Source organism: Bubalus kerabau, chromosome 23 (assembly GCF_029407905.1).
Source record: "Bubalus kerabau isolate K-KA32 ecotype Philippines breed swamp buffalo chromosome 23, PCC_UOA_SB_1v2, whole genome shotgun sequence".
NCBI lineage: Eukaryota > Metazoa > Chordata > Mammalia > Artiodactyla > Bovidae > Bubalus > Bubalus kerabau.
In genome coordinates, this window is record NC_073646.1 from 28870707 (window position 1) to 28887517 (window position 16811).

Sequence of the window (16811 nt, forward strand, 5' to 3'; positions counted from 1 at the left end):
CCAGTACCTTAAACAGAGGTTGTATCATTTTGTGAACTCACACCCCAGTGTATCAGCTCCACCTTAGCATTGCTGGTGCATCTTGTTCTGGAAAGTCTGGTGCTTCCAAACAAAATAGTGTGTTAAATTGCTGTCAATAGAGCGGAATGGCCTGAAGAAACAGTGACAAAACTCCCATCAGGAAAGGACTTGTTCTCACAGTGAACCCTCTTCTGGCATGGACACTATTTGCCCTAGAATTGAATCACTAAATGCAGTGTCCAATATTTGTCACTTGGTCGTGTCCAACTGTTATGACCCCATGGGCTGTAGCCCACCAGGCTCCTCTGTCATGGAATTTCCCAGGCAAGACTACTCGAGTGGGTTGCCATTTCCTTCTCCAGGGAATCTTCATTGCAGACAGACTCTTTACTGCCTGACAACCAGGGAAGTCCATTAAATCACTATTGTGAAGTATTCCAACACATCCCAGAATCATCCGTCATGAAGCATAGTCTCTCATCCCAAGTTCCCCTCCACAGTACAGTTTATCGGAATTTTCTGTGTTCTGGGTCACCAGATTCTTCCATCCCATTTACTCCCACTGTACTCCAAACAGGATTAACACTCCATGGAAACTATTTAGGCTGGCCAAAACGTTTCTGTAACATCTTTCCAAAAAGCTTGAATGAAGCTTTTGGCCAACCCAGTACTTGTCATGAACATCAGTTCTGTGTTCTTAGATCCAAATTCCCTTGCAGTCTTACTCTGGGTAACCTTTGGCTTGGGTGTTCAAGGAAAAGCGCCTTCGCTTCCATGAAGCTACATCCACTTCATTTTCCTCCAACCTCACTGGCCATTTCTCTGCCTTGTCTTCTGGCTCCCTCTCTTTTGTCCCATCTTCAGATGTTGGGAGTGTCTCAGGGTTCTCTGTTCTATATCCTCACCACACCAAATTAACTCATCCATTTCCATGACTTAGTACAGTATATGCCAAGAGAATCTTTTGAAACTTGTATCTCTTTATAATCTCTTCTCATATCCTATGAGGGTTGGTCTATGTGAGATGAACAATGGCAGAATTGATGGTGTGTTGCTTCCAGGACAAGGTCATTGTGTGATTTCTGCCTATTGGTGTTTCTTGGATCGCATGCTTCAGGGGAAGCTAGCTGCCATGTTCTCAAGAAGCCCATAGCAGTGGCACAGGGTGAGAAATGGAAGCCTCCTGCCAACAGCTGTGTGGCAGCCCATTCTCCAGCCCTCATTAAGCTTTCAGTTGACTTCCATTCCAGCTGACATCTTGACCACAACTTTATGAGGCCCCAAACCATTATTACCCAACTAAGCCACCCCCAATTTCCTGACCAACAGAAACCATGAGATAATAAATGTTTGTTGTTGTAAGCTGCTAGATTTGTGGGCTTCTTGTTATGTGGCAGTAGAACACTTATACAGTCCCCAAGTTCATATCTCTGGCGTTTTCCACTCCACAGATCTCCAAATTCATATACTGAAGTACTACCTCCACGATCAGTTTCCCTGGTGGTTCAGTGGTAAGGAACCCGCCTGCCAATGCAGGAGACTCGGGTTCAATCCCTGGCTCACAAAGATCCCCTGAAGAAGGGAATGGCAACCCCCTCCAGTATTCTTGCCTGGCAAATCCCATGGACAGAAGCCTGGTGGGCTGTAGTTCATGGGATCTAAAAACAAAGAGACATGACTTGGCAACTGAACAACAACCATAACCACGTGGTATCAACCCTGAAACATCAAAAGCACCTCATTATTAATATGGACAAATCAAAACTCTTGATTCAGAAAACTTACTACCACCAGCTTCTACTCCAGAAGAAATGTACATCCCCAGAGCTACTCAGCTTCTCGGGCCAGAAACCTAGGAGTCATTCTCGATTCCTTCCTTCCCCTCACCCTCCACAACCCAACCATCAGCTCTACTTCCAAAACTGATCTTGACCTTGTTTGCTCCTTTCCACCTCTATTGCTGCTTTGCTGGTCCAGACCACAGGCATCTCTCACTTGGACTGTTGCTTCTTAACTGATTTCCCTTCCTCCATGCTTGCCCATCCCTCGGAGCAAGCAGAATGAAGGGTCTTTATAAAAATTACACCTTGCTACCTGGTTAAAATCCTCCAGTGACTTCCCAGTACACCTTGGAGTAAAATTCAGACTCCTTACCGTGGCCCTCAAGAACCTATGTGTCCCAGCCCTGCCACCTCTCACTCTTATTCACCATTTTCTGAACAGGAGTCATTTTCCTGTTCCTCAAATGCTTCAAGCCCATTCCTGCTTTATGGACTTTGCATGCAATGGTCTCATAGTTTCTTCTTTTCAGTGATCCAGGTCTTGGCTTAAATGTTACCTCCTCGTTGAGTTCTCCTATACTTACTTTAAAGTTGAATTATAATAGTTAACCATGGTAATCGTTAGTGTTTTTCACCAAACATTTTTCTGGTGCTGCCCTTTTCTAGACACTTGATCCATGCCCCTTGGAAGTTAGGTGTGACCATATGACTGTTTTTGCCAAATGAGCTTTATTTATTGATTTATTGATTTTTTTTTTTTTTTTTTTTTTGCTGTGGCATGTAGGATCTTAGTTTCCAGACCAAGGAGCAAACCCATGCCCCCTGCAGTGGAAGCATGGAGTCTGAACCATTAGGCTGCCAAGGAATTCCCCCCAAGGAGATTTAGATAACAGAAAATTTAAGAGCCAGTGCCTGACCTGCCACATCCCTTATTCCTGCCTTGTGATCTTGGAAGCATGTGTCCAAATGGAACTTCCATCAGCCTAAATTCCTGAGTGACTTAGGGTGATAAATGCCTCTCTTCCAACCTCTGATGGATGTGTAGCATGAGTGAGATATAAACCTTTATTGTTTCTACCACAACGTATTACTGTATTCATCCTCATAACACCCTCTTAAGAAAGGCAATGTCAAGTATAATGGCCACAGTCTTATAGATGGGAACACAAAGACAAATGGAAGTAGTGACTCTCCAAGATCAGAGAAAAACCTGTAGCAAAATTAAGGAGTAATTTTGTGTTTTTATAAATTCAAACTTTTTTCCAGTTTCTTCTCATGATATGTCTCAAATTTAACTTTGGCATTACTTTACCTATAAATTAGCATATTTAGAATCATGCTAATGATTATAATCTAATTTTATTTGAGAAATGTGCCATAAACCTGGCAATTTCTAATTGAATAAATATATAAAAAGGCAAAAAAAGTGCTTATTACTGTTTCAAACAACTGAGATTGTTGTTAGTTACTCCAGCATAACTAGCCTGACTATCATGCCAGGTACTTACCTGGGTGTTTTACATGAATTAACTCATTCACTTCTCCAACAACTGTAATTATTCTCATGTTAGAATTAGAGTGACTGAGGCATAGAAAAGTTAAGTAAGGAACAGAGGTAGAATCTGAATCTGGTAAGAGGTTTATGCTCTTAGTCACTCTGCTATACTACCTCTCAAAGACATTCAAACTCATGTTCAAACAAGGAATTGCAGAGTCATGGGTTTCATTACACATTCATACATATATAGAGAAGAAGGAACTGCCAGTTTTGATCCTTAGAGTGTGTGTATTTTAGGAATACAGGGATGTCACTAGAAATATCAATTACTATTTTAGTGTCAGTACCAGGACAAGAATTATCAAGTATAACAACCAATTAAAATAACAAATATTTTAGAAGTTAAAGATTATTTTTACAAGATCTAAAGACAAGTCTGAGTGTCTGAAAAGACCCTTCCTCACCTTGTAGAAATAGTTTCAAGGACTTTTCCCCCAATTGTCTAAAACAAATTCTCTTGAGGTATAGTTTACAAATGATGAAGTACACACTTGTTCTAAGTGTACAGTTTGATAAGGCTTGACAAATGTGTATACCTGAATACCTGACAGCACCATCAAAATACAGAACTTTTGGACATCCCTGGCTTTTCCACTGCAGGGGGCACAGTTTTGATCCCTGGTCTGGAAACTTAAGATCCAGCCAGCCATGTGGCACAACCAAAGAAAAAAGAACTTTTCCACCACTCTGCCCAGTCTATCTTGCCTCCATCCCTGGCCTCAGGCAAACATTGATCAACACTGTGTCACCATAGAGTAGATCTGGCTTTTCGAGTTCCACATAAATAGAATGACAATGTGCTTTTTGTGCCTCGTTTCTTTTGTTCAGTATCATGTTTTTGAGATACTCCATGCTATTGCATGTGTCAGATTCTCATCCCCAAGAACAGTTTTTAGTAACAGAAGATAGAATAAGTTTCAACTCTGGGCAGAACTTTCATGTTAGGTAGTTATAATAGGAAAAAGGAGTTCAGGAGGGCGGTGGCTAGAAGACAAGGAAGGGAAAAGCCTGCAAAAATTGGGCAAAGGAAGGTCCGAGGACCAGAGTGAGGACCTCAGGTAGAGCAAACAGAACTCTAGGCTGGCCCGATTTACATAGGGCAGGCCCAAGGGGAGGAAAAAAAAAACACAAAAAGAGAAGCCAAAGGGCCAGGGTCCAGTCTCTCCCGTGCTCATGCGCACACAGGTGCGCGCTCTCTCTCTCTCCCCCCGTGTCTTTTGCGTCGGCATGCCCTCATGCCTCGAGGATGTATTTTCCTTTCATTTTCTAAATAAAACTGAGGTGTAACATGGAGCCGTAACACTGATCTGTCCGAGAGCTGAGAGCTGTAACACGGTCTGTCTGAGGGCTGAGACACATTCTGTCTGAGGGCTTTAACATCCGTCACTTCAAATTTTTGTTGTGATGAGACAGAACCGAGGAAATTACACACTCCTCTGACATCTTTCATGCCGTGGCTCAGATTTAACCTGGCTGAAACAACCTCGGCACAGCCCCCGCAAGGAGGAGGCCAAGCACAGCAGGAGCCTAACTCGGCGAAAGCTCCTACTGTGGGAGCTGAACACGAAGAAAACCCAGTGCGGGGGAAGTGACAAGCCCTATGTGCTGGAAACTGGGACAGCTAATAACAAACTCAGCAGAAAGTTCATGTAGCTCAGTCTCAGATTCCAGAAGACCTCCAGTTAAGGTAGGAGGTCTCACTCCTGTGGCTGGAGGCACATATGCCTAACAAAATCTGAATTCCTTTACAATCTCCCATTTCTTCTTTCCTCAAACCTCCAGTGAACAGGCAAGGGGCAGTAGGTGCAATTGAGGAACTCTGGGGAGTCTGCTCCTCCGTATGTCCCAAAGACACTATCTGCAGAGCCCCAGTAGCTGTTATCCAAGCTGGTGGGGGTTCTTCTGTCCTTAATCTTATTTGTGCCAATGAAAACTGTGAGCACAGGTCAGGTATTTAGCAGATTTTCTGACAGGCTATGAAAGGGATACGTCAAAGGTAAGAGAAACCCCAGTAAGATGGTAGGCACTGAGAGAGGGCATCAGAGGGTGGGCAAATAGAAACCACAATCACAGAAAACTAACCAATCTAACCACATAGACCAAAGCCTTGTCTAACTCAATGAAACGAAGCCATGCTGTGTGGGGCCACCCAAGACGGATGGGTCATGGTGGAGAGTTCTGACAAAATGTGGTCCACTGGAGGAGGGAATGGCAAACCACTTCAGTATTCTTTCCTTGGGAACCCCATGGACAGTATGAAAAGGCAAAAAAATAGGACACTGAAAGATGAACTCCCCAGGTCAGTAGGTGCCCAATATGCTACTGGAGATCAGTGGAGAAATAACTCCAGAAAGAATGAAGATACGGAGCCAAAGCAAAAACAACACCCAGTTGTGGATGTGACTGGTGATAGAAGCAGGGTCCGACGCTGTAAAGAGCAATATTGCATATAAGAGAGTCATTTCCTAGGCATGTTGATAGGGAGTCTAGGGGTCCCCAAGGAGAGAGGGGTCTGGAATTCTCAAGGAGGAAGAAAGGACAAACTTTTTTTCTTTCTCCACATTCCTTAGGATTATATAACAATAATGTATCCTGCCTAAGGACAGTCTTTGGATTCAACCTTCTGTTATCCTAAAATGTTAATTATGGGAGTAGACCTGGTCTTTACAAGAATGTATCTTGCCTGAGGACAGTGTTATCTTAAAATGTAAATTATGGGAGGAGGTCTGATGAGGTCTTTACAACCTCCAGACATTCTTTGGATTATATAACCTCATTGTTAACACTAGCAAGCGGGTACTCTTTCTGCCCCCTTCTGATGCCTTTCTCTATCTCCTTTATACTTTAACAAAATTTTATTACATAAAAGCTCTGAGCGATCAAGCCTCGTCTCTGGCCCCGGATTGAATTCTTCTCCTCCGGGGGCCAAGAATCCTGGTGTATTCACGTGATTCAACAACAACCTTTCATCTTGGGGGCTCGTCCAGGATCCTTCAGGACAAGGTAAGGATGCTTGGAGCTTTAGTTCTTTGTTCTCTTAGCGAACACGTTTTCTGCTGTGCTTTACTAACTCTACCATGTGCTTGTGTGAATGAATGGCATGCCCTGCGTGAAGCAAGTAAGGAGCCTTGCTCTGCGGTTCCACGGTGATCTCATACGACTTATGGCAGAAACCTGTTGGGGGGGGTTATACCGACCTGCCAATGCCAAGAGGCACCCAATGTCTCCTTCAGGAACCGACCAGAAATGGGCAAAGCATGTGGACCGAACTCTCCTTTCTCAGTCAAACTTTTTGCTCTCTTTGACCATTTCATAACTCCTTGGGAATTAGAAGTACTAACCTAATCTATCGGATCATAGACTTTCAAGGGACTTGTGATCTATACTGTTATTGTGTACTGTGGCTTAGGTCCCAAACTTGAATTGGTAGTCAAGACAGCACCTAGCCTCGCTAGGAATTGAAAGTTTGGAAGCTAGATGGAGCTCTAGCTCCCAGACCATCTCTGAGGTTAAAGGTTACTCAGATTGGGACTTCGATGGGTTTTTTTCCTTTGGTAACGCTGGCTCTTAGTGGATCAGAGGAGGCTATTATACTGATGTGGTGATGCTCGGAAAGAACATCTCAGTTTTATGTTCGTGTCAGTCTTATTGTGGTCAGGAAAAACTCAGGGTCGTGCACAGGCACTCAGGTGACAAATGTTTCCCCTAGTAGTCTTAGCTTGGGAGGCATTCCAGAAAGTTACTCTGATTCACCCCGGGTGACATCAGAGGCAAGCAAGGTTAAAGGTGAAGAGCTGGACGTCAAGTAGGGATGCTATCAAGTCTACCCGTGGCACATCCCCACCCCATTTCAGTGGTAGAACCAGGAGGGACGTGGACTGCGCCTGCGTCGGTAAGGGACAGACTAAGCCCGACCAGGAAGGAAAAGCTTTTGGTGTAACCTCTGTCTACACCCCCATCAAGAGCAGGGAGGGACGCCTCCGGTAGAAAAATGGCGCTGGTCACTTTTTTTCTGTCTTACAGATGGGAGCTAACAATTCCAGCCTCACTCCTTTGAACTGTATCCTGAAAAACTGGGATAGATTTGATCCCCAGGGCTTAAAGAAGACACACCTGGTCTTCCTATGTGATACTGCATGGCCACAGTATCCATTGGAGGACGACGAACGGTGGCCAGTTGGAGGGTCTCTTAAGTATAATACTGTTCTACAATTAGACCGGTTCTGTAAGGAACAAGGGAAATGGGTAGAAGTAGCATTTGTGTTGCCCTTTTTCTCTCTGTGAAATATGCCAGACTTATGTCCTAAGGGTATAGATTTGGGCGTGAAACCTTCAGCTCCCTCCTTTACATCTCCTGTCTCAGTACGACCTCAGACTACTCTGGTTTCAGTAGAAACTCAGACCATCGAAGTAAGAGATGAGATGGAGGACAGGAGACAAAGAGGAAAAACAGGTTTCTCCAATCTATCCCTGGGATCATATGCACAGAGCAGCCAAAGAGACTGAGGAACAGCCACACAAGCTGTTGCCTCTTTATGAAACACCCACAGGGAGAAATAATCAGTCTGTGAGAGTTAATAAGCCTTTCTCTTATCAAGAAATACAAAGAATCAAGGAGGATCTGGGAGACTATTTAGAGGACCCAGAAAAATATATTAGAGCTTTTAAAGGTGTTACTCTGCTTTATGACCTCACTTGGAAGGATGTGATGTATATCTTGGGACAAACGCTGACTCCCGAGTCAAAGACTCGAGTTTTGGGAAAAGCGGTTGCTTATGGAGAGGAATGGCTTGGTAATGAATCAGTAGGGAAGAGGGAGAACGAGATAGCGGCCCTCCCCACTGGGAATCAGGTGGTCCCAACTATAGAACCAGACTTGGACTACAACACAGCTAAAGGAAGATGGGATCAGAGTCATTTTGTTAGATGTATTCTTGAAGGACTTAGGCAGGCGCGTTCTAAGCCTTTAAACTATGGCAAATTGGCAGACATAGAACAGGAGGAGAAGGAAGCTCCTGGTAAATTCCTAGATAGACTGAGAGAAGGCCTTCGCAGATTCACTGAGATTGATCCCGAAAGTGAAGAGGGAAAAGTGATCTTAAAGGATAGATTTCTCACTCAGTCGGCTCCAGATATCCGCCATAAGCTATTAAAACAGGCGTATGGACCAAATCAGTCTTTAGATACTCTGTTACAACTGGCTCAGACAGTCTATTATGGTAGGGAATATGAGGAAAAGAAAGAAAGGCAAAAAAAGACAAAGGAAAAGGCAGAAGCCTTCACCATGGCTAAGAAAGACGTTCTTAAACAGCCTGAGAAAAATGCCCAGAGGGGCCCAGGTGAAAAGGGATGGGCTTGCTATTACTGTGGAAAGGAGGGGCACCTCAAGCGGGATTGCCCTCAGGCATCTAAGCTGCCCCCGGCTCCATGTCCGGTCTGCAAAGGACCACACTGGAAGAGAGACTGCCCCCAGAGGCGTAGGTCTCTGGGGTCGGACTCTCAAGACAATCAGGACTGAAGGTGCCCGGGGGTCCCCACACCAGCTCCCATCCTAATAACACCTGAGGAACCCCGGGTATTAATAATTGTGGGGGGCCAATCCATCGATTTCCTTTTAGATACTGGGGCAACTTATTCTGTGCTTACTGAAGCCCCTGGCCCACTTTCTTCCCGCTCCGCTTCCGTAATGGGGCTGTCTGGATGAGCCAAAAGGTACTATTTCAGTTATCCTTTATCTTGCAACTGGGATTCTGTGCTGTTTTCACACGAGTTTCTGACCGTGCCAGAATCTCCCTCACCCTTTTTGGGAAGGGATATACTGAGCAAGGTCCATGCCTCTGTTTTCATGAATATGGAGCCCTTCCTTTCTCTCCCTTAAGTTGAACAAAATGTAAATCCTAGAGTATGGGCTGATGGAAAATCTGTGGGTCGAGCACAAAATGCTATTCCTGTAGTTGTTAAGCTCAAAGACCCGCACGTATTTCCACATAAGAAGCAGTATCCACTGAAACCTGAAGTTAAGGAAGGGTTAAAACCCATCATCGAAAATTTAAAGGAGCAGGGACTATTAATTACCTGTAACAGTCCTTGCAACACTCTTATTTTGGGTATAAAGAATCGAATGGTAAATGGAGACTAGTTCAAGATTTACGAATAATAAATGAGGCTGTAGTTCCTTTACACCCCGTGGTGCCTAATCCTTATACTCTATTGTCTGAAATTCCTGAACGGGCCAAATATTTCTCAGTAATTGATTTAAAAGATGCCTTCTATTCAGTGCCTTTGGAGGAAGAAAGTCAATTCCTATTTGCCTTTGAAGACCTTACACAGCCAGCTTCTCAGTTAACCTGGACAGTTTTGCCCCAGGGATTTTGTGACAGTCCTCACTTATTTGGACAAAGTTTGTCACGGGATCTACAAAACTTTAATAGCTCTGAAACAGTGGTGTTACAATATGTAGATGATATTTTGCTCTGTGCTGAGACAGAGAAAGCTTGTTCGCGAGCCTCAGAAGACTTCTTAAACTTTCTGGCAGACTGTGGTTACAAGGCATCAAGAGAAAAGGCTCAGCTTTGTCAACAATCGGTTAGATATCTGGGCCTAATCATATCAGAAGGGACTAGGGCCATAGGCCCTGAGAGAATTAAACCTATACTAAATCACCCCCTACCTGTGACTTTAAGACAATTGAGAGGATTTTTGGGAATCACAGGTTACTGTCGCATTTGGATTCCGGGTTACGGGGAACTTGCCCGGCCTTTATATAACCTTATAGCTGAAACTCAGCAGGCCCAAACCGACAAACTGGTTTGATCTCCAGAAACTCAAAAGGCTTTTAAGATTCTTCAGACTGCTCTCCTGCAAGCTCCAGCTCTGAGCTTGCCCACAGGGTCAAATTTAATTTGCTTGTCACTGAAAGAAAAGGTGTGGCATTGGGAGTTTTGACACAACCCCGAGGGCCTCACCAGCAACCTATTGCTTATCTAAGCAGATAATTAGATGTAGTTTCACGTGGGTGGCCCCACTGCCTAAGAGTAATTGGGGCAGCGGCTTTATTAGCACCTGAAGCTTTAAAAATAATTAATGGACGAAACCTTACTGTACTGACTTCTCATGATGTGAGTGGAATATTAAATTCTAAGGTTAATATTTGGATGACAGACAGTAGGCTTCTTAAGTATCAGTCATTATTGTTAGAAGGACCAGTAACTAAGCTTAAAGTTTGTGGAAATTTAAATCCTGCCACTTTCCTTCCTGAGAAGGAAAATTAAACACCTGATCACAATTGTTCTCAATTCCTAACTTTAAACTATGCAGCTCGGGAGGATCTAAGGATACCCCATTAGACAATCCTGACATGGAAATATTTACAGATGGCAGTTCTTTTGTTCAGGATGGAAAGCGTAAAGCAGGTTACGCCGTGGTGACTGCGGAACAGGTTTTGGAAGCAAAATCTCTCCCCCAGGGAACCAGTGCTCAGTTAGCGGAGCTTGTGGCTCTGACCTGAGCTCTAGAGTTAAGCAAAGGGCAGCGGATGGGCCTGATAATCTATGTGAGTCTACTTCTGCTGACTCCAAAAATCCTGAGTCTGCCGTTGGATCCTCAAGACAATGTCTTCCTGTCCTGGTCTCACTCCTATGCTGCATTCCACAATCGGTCTAACTGCCGGGTCTGTGGAGCACTCCCCTCTTCATCAGTGGAAGGCTTCCCGTGGTGGACATCCCCACTTCAAGTAAAAGACTTTCTCCGAGTCTGTGAATACCTTCGACAACAATCACATGTGATGCCTCTTCTTCATCTGATGACATTTACCAACCCTAAAATGGACTGGTGCAACACTTTGTACTCTAACTATGGACATAATGTGACTTTTAATTTTGGTTATACATTGTCTCGGTTCAATGACTATTTTGCTACATATATGGTAAATAGGTCTAGATCTAATGGTTTTTTACCTGACGTTTATCAAATATGGGATGAGGTTATATGGCTAACTCCGGAAAAAGGACGTTTAATATCTACTGCCTCTGTATGCTGGGAACAAACAGAGCCATCCCCAAAAGTTAGCCAACAACTTAATTACAATGATTGGAAACAATTGGGATTTTTGTCTCAGGAAACATGCAATGTAATCATTCCCGTGTTTTCCAGTCCCAGTTCAGGTTCTCCCTTTGTCTGGCCAGACACGAATTGGGACTGGATATTTCAGTCGTGCTGGCTTGCTTCAAATGGGACTTATTGGATATGTGGCTCTTACCTATGGGCATGGCTTCCCCCTGGTTGGATAGGGAGATGCACCCTGGGTCTAGCCTTTACTCACGGCTTTATATTTTCAGAGCTTCCAGAAAAGCCTGCAAATTTACCCCACCTTAAAACTCGGTGGGCAAGGTCTGTATTTCATTGGTATGATTATTTGGCTGCAGCGTTTGTTCCCTCTTTGGGAACTACAGATGTTATGTTACGAGCGGATGCTTTGACTAATTTTACTCAACAGGCATTACAAGATTCTCAAAAGGCTATTTCAGCTCTTAATGCTGAACAAGCACAAATTAGAAAGGTGGTTTTACAAAACAGATGGGCTCTAGATATTCTGACAGCTGCACAAGGAGGAACTTGTGCCATTGTTCATTCCCAATGCTGTACATATATACCTGACATGAGCACGAATGTTACTCATTTCACTAACCACAGGAACAAGATGATTAGGGCCATGGATACTCCTGAAGCCTCAATTGCCTCACTTTGGGAGACGTTAACTAGTTCCCCATGGTGGACAACTATCTTAATTACAATAATTCTGGTTGTTTTGTTCTTGCTGTTTGCTCCCTGCATCTGTAATTGTATAACTGGATTTGTTTCTAGCCGCATGAAAGCTTTTAAGTTACAAATGGTTGCTCAAACTCCTGCTACTGCTGTAGCTTTCTCCAACTACTATTTGGGGCCCCTGGATCAGATATCCTCAATATGAGGATTAGGAGAATATGTTGCCTCACCAATTTAGGGACAACACCCCTTGTCAGCTCGGAAGCAGTAATGGAACGAGAACGACGCCCCTTTTCCCTAGGCAACATAATTCTCCTAAAAGAAAAGGGGGGAATGAGAGAGTCATTTCCTAGGCAGGTTGATAGGGAGTCTAGGGGTCCCCAAGGAGAGAGGGGTCTGGAATTCTCAAGGAGGAAGAAAGGACAAACTTTTTTTCTTTCTCCACATTCCTTAGGATTATATAACAATAATGTATCCTGCCTAAGGACAGTCTTTGGATTCAACCTTCTGTTATCTTAAAATGTTAATTATGGGAGTAGACCTGGTCTTTACAAGAATGTATCTTGCCTGAGGACAGTGTTATCTTAAAATGTAAATTATGGGAGTAGGTCTGATGAGGTCTTTACAACCTCCAGACATTCTTTGGATTATATAACCTCATTGTTTACACTAGCAAGCGGGTACTCTTTCTGCCCCCTTCTGATGCCTTTCTCTATCTCCTTTATACTTTAATAAAACTTTATTACATAAAAGCTCTGAGCGATCAAGCCTCGTCTCTGGCCCCGGATTGAATTCTTCTCCTCTGGGGGCCAAGAATCCCGGTGTATTCGCGTGATTCAACAACAACCTTTCACATAGGAACCTGGAATGTCAGGTCCATGAATCAAGGCAAAGTGGATGTGGTCAAACAGGAGATGGCAAGAGTGAACGCCATCATTTTAGGAATCAGCAAACTAAAATGGACTGGAATGGGCGAATTTAACTCAGATGACCATTATATCTACTACTGTGGGCAAGAATCCCTTAGAAGAAATGGAGTAGCCATCATAGCCAACATAAGAGTCTGAAATGCAGTCCTTGAATGCAATTTCAAAAATGACAGAATGATCTCTGTTTGTTTCCAAGGCAAACCATTCAATATCACAGTAATCCAAGTCTTTGCCCTGACCAGTAACACTGAAGAAGCTGAACAGTTCTATGAAGACCTACAAGACCTTTTAGAATTAACACCCAAAAAAGATGTCCTTTTCATTATAGGGGGCTGGAATGCAAAAGTAGGAAGTCAAGAAACACCTGGAGTAACAGGCAAATTTGGCTTTGGAGTACAAAATGAAGCAGGGCAAAGGCTAATAGAATTTTGCCCAGAGAACACACTGGTCATAGCAAATACCCTTTTCCAACAACACAAGAGTCTACACATGGACATCTCCAGATGGCCAACACTGAAATCGGACTGATTATATTATTTGCAGCCAAAGATGGAGAAGCTCTATACAGTCAGCAAAAACAAGACTGGGAGCTGACTTTGGCTCAGATCATGAACTTGTTATTGCCAAAATCAGACTTCAGTTGAAGAAAGTAGGGAAAACCACTAGGCCATTCAGGTATGACCTAAATCAAATCCCTTACAATTATAGGAAGTGAGAAATAGATTTAAGGGACTAGATCTAATAGACAGAGTGCCTGATGAACTATGGATGGAGGTTCATGACATTGTACAGGAGACAGGGATCAAGACCATCCTCAAGAAAAAGAAATGCAAAAAAGCAAAATGGCCGTCTGAGGAGGCCTTACAAATAGCTGTGAAAAGAGGGGAAGTGAAAAGCAAAGGAGAAAAGGAAAGATATACCCATTTGAATGCAGAGTTCCAAAGAATAACAAGGAAAGATAAGAAAGCCTTCCTCCGTGATCAGTGGAAAGAAATAGAGAAAAACAATAGAATGGGAAAGACTAGAGATCTCTTCAAGAAAATGAGAGATACCAAGGGAACATTTCATGCAAAGATGAGCTCAATAAAGGACAGAAATGATATGGACCTAACAGAAGCAGAAGATATTAAGGTGTCAAGAATACACAGAAGAACTGTACAAAAAAGATCTTCATGACCCAAATGATCATGATGGTGTCATCACTCACCTACAGCCAGACATCCTGGAATGTGAAGTCAAGTCGGTCTTAGGAAGCATCACTGTGAACAAAGCTAGTGGAGGTGATGAAATTCCAGTTGAGCTATTTCAAATCCTGAAAGATGATGCTGTGAAAGTGCTGCACTCAATATGCCAGCAAATTTGGAAAACTCAGCAGTGGCCACAGGACTGGAAAAGGTCAGTTTTCATTCCAATCCCAAAGAAAGGCAATGCCAAAGAATGCTCAAACTACCGCACAATTGCACTCATCTCACACACTAGTAAAGTAATGCTCAAAATTCACCAAGCCAGGCTTCAATGATACGTGAACTGTGAACTTCCAGATGTTCAAGCTGGTTTTAGAAAAGGCAGAGGAACCAGAGATCAGATTGCCAACATCCGCTGGATCATGGAAAAAGCAAGAGAGTTCCAGAAAAACATCTATTTCTGCTTTATTGACTATGCCAAAGCCTTTGACTGTGTGGATCACAATAAACTGTGGAAAATTCTGAAAGAGATGGGAATACCAGACCACCTGACCTGTCTGTTGAGAAATTTGTATGCAGGTCAGGAAGCACCAGTTAGAACTGGACATGGAACAACAGATTGGTTCCAAATAGGAAAAGGAGTACGTCAAGGCTGTATATTGTCACCCTGCTTATTTAACTTATATGCAGAGTACATCATGAGAAATGCTGGGCTGGATGAAGCACAAGCTGGAATCAAGATTGCTGAGAGAAATATCAATAACCTCAGATATGCAGATGACACCACCCTTATGGCAGGAAGCTAAGAAGAACTAAAGAGCCTCTTGATGAAAGTGAAAGAGGAGAGTGAAAAAGTTGGCTTAAAGCTCAACATTCAGAAAACGAAGATCATGGCATCTGGTTCCATCAGTTTATGGCAAATAGATGGGAAACAGTGGAAACAGGGGCAGACTTTATTTTGGGGGGCTCCAAAATCACTGCAGATGGTGACTACAGCCATGAAATTAAAAGACTCCTTGGAAGGAAAGTTATGACCAACCTAGACAGCATATTAAAAAGCAGAGACATTACTTTGCCAACAAAGGTCCATCTAGTTTTTCCAGTAGTCATGTATGGATTTGAGAGTTGGACTATAAGGAAAGCTGAGCATCAAAGAATTGATGCTTTTGAACTGTGGTGTTGGAAAAGACTCTTGAGAGTCCCTTGGACTGCAAGGAGATCCAACCAGCCCATCCTAAAGGAGATCAGTCTTGGGTGTTCATTGGAAGGACTGATGCTGAAGCTGAAACTCCAATACTTTGGCCACCTGATGGGAAGAGCTGACTCATTTGAAAAGACCCTGATGCTGGGAAAGATTGAAGGCGAGAGGAGAAGGGGACGACAGAGGATGAGATGGTTGGATGACATCACTGACTCAATGGACATGAGTTTGGATAAACTCCAGGATTTGTTGATGGACAGGGAGGCCTGGAATGCTGCGGTCCATGGGGTTGCAAAGAGTCCGACGCGACTGAGCAACTGAACTGAACTGAACCGAATGGAACTTTGTGGTGATGCACCTCACCACTAGGCGGAGTTTGTTCTATTATTTTCTGTTCTAAACATTAAAAAGTCTTCTGGATGATGTGCCATCAACAATGGTAAATGTAGGGAACTCCCCGGTGGTCCAGTTGATAGGACTTGGCACTTTCACTGCCAGGTCCGGGCTTCAATCCCTGATCAGGGAACTAAGATCCTGTGTGCATGTGTACATGCTAAGTTGTTTCCGTCATATCCAACTCTTTGCAACCCTATGGACTGTGGCCCACCAGGCTCTTCTATCCTTGGATTCTTCAGGCAGGAATACTGGAGTGGGTTTCCATGCCCTACTCCAGCAGATCTTCCTGACCCAGGGATCAAACCCATGTCTTATGTCTCCTGCATTGGCAGGCAGGTTCTTTACCACTAAGAGGCACCTGGGAAGCCCACAGGATCCTGCAAGCTGTGCAAAAAAAAAAAAAACAACAAAAAAAACAATGTAGTTTTGGGTGTGTTTCCCTGAGCAAGTCATTTCACCTTGCCTCTCATTCAGCTTCAGTTTCCTCATCTGTAGCAGAGAGCAAATAAGTCCACTTTACAGTCTTCCAGAGCAGAAATTCTGCTGGGAGCGGGGGGAGGGGGGAAAGTGTGCTGTTACCAATGTCATCAAGCGGAAGGAATCCAGGGAGCACTCTAAAGGTCCCAGATCACCTTTACTCAAGTGATGACCTGTATTCTCTCACTTATGGGGTGAGGTCCATGTCACTGTGGTTATGAAAGGAGGACTGGCTGCCAGACTCACAGTTTGGCTCATGCCAGGCAGTCAGGCCTCCAGGTCAGGGCCCTGACTGCAAATGTGGTCGACAGCGGCTATCCCAGGAGAAGGTTTTGTCCCATCAGGAAACAAAAGAGCTGACATCTGAGCCAAGCTTAGAAACATGACCCAGAGAACAGGAGAAAGAACTATGCAGCCTCCAAGAGAAGCCTGGGAAGGTATTTCTGGGGCCCAGGAGCAAGAATACCGTATAAAAGTTACAGGGAAGAACTGACTCCATGT

General features: G+C 43.8%; 1 protein-coding gene across 1 annotated transcript; it reads left to right on the top strand.

The window, feature by feature from the left end:
* The first annotated feature begins 2578 nt into the window (after positions 1-2578).
* Positions 2579-15271, top strand: LOC129638184 (endogenous retrovirus group PABLB member 1 Env polyprotein-like). Its single transcript, XM_055562766.1, has 3 exons — positions 2579-6363; positions 7384-7505; positions 10678-15271. Exon 3 carries the CDS (start codon positions 10895-10897, stop codon positions 12326-12328), a length of 1434 nt encoding a protein of 477 aa, XP_055418741.1. The 5' UTR covers positions 2579-6363; positions 7384-7505; positions 10678-10894; the 3' UTR covers positions 12329-15271.
* Positions 15272-16811: the final 1540 nt, after the last annotated feature.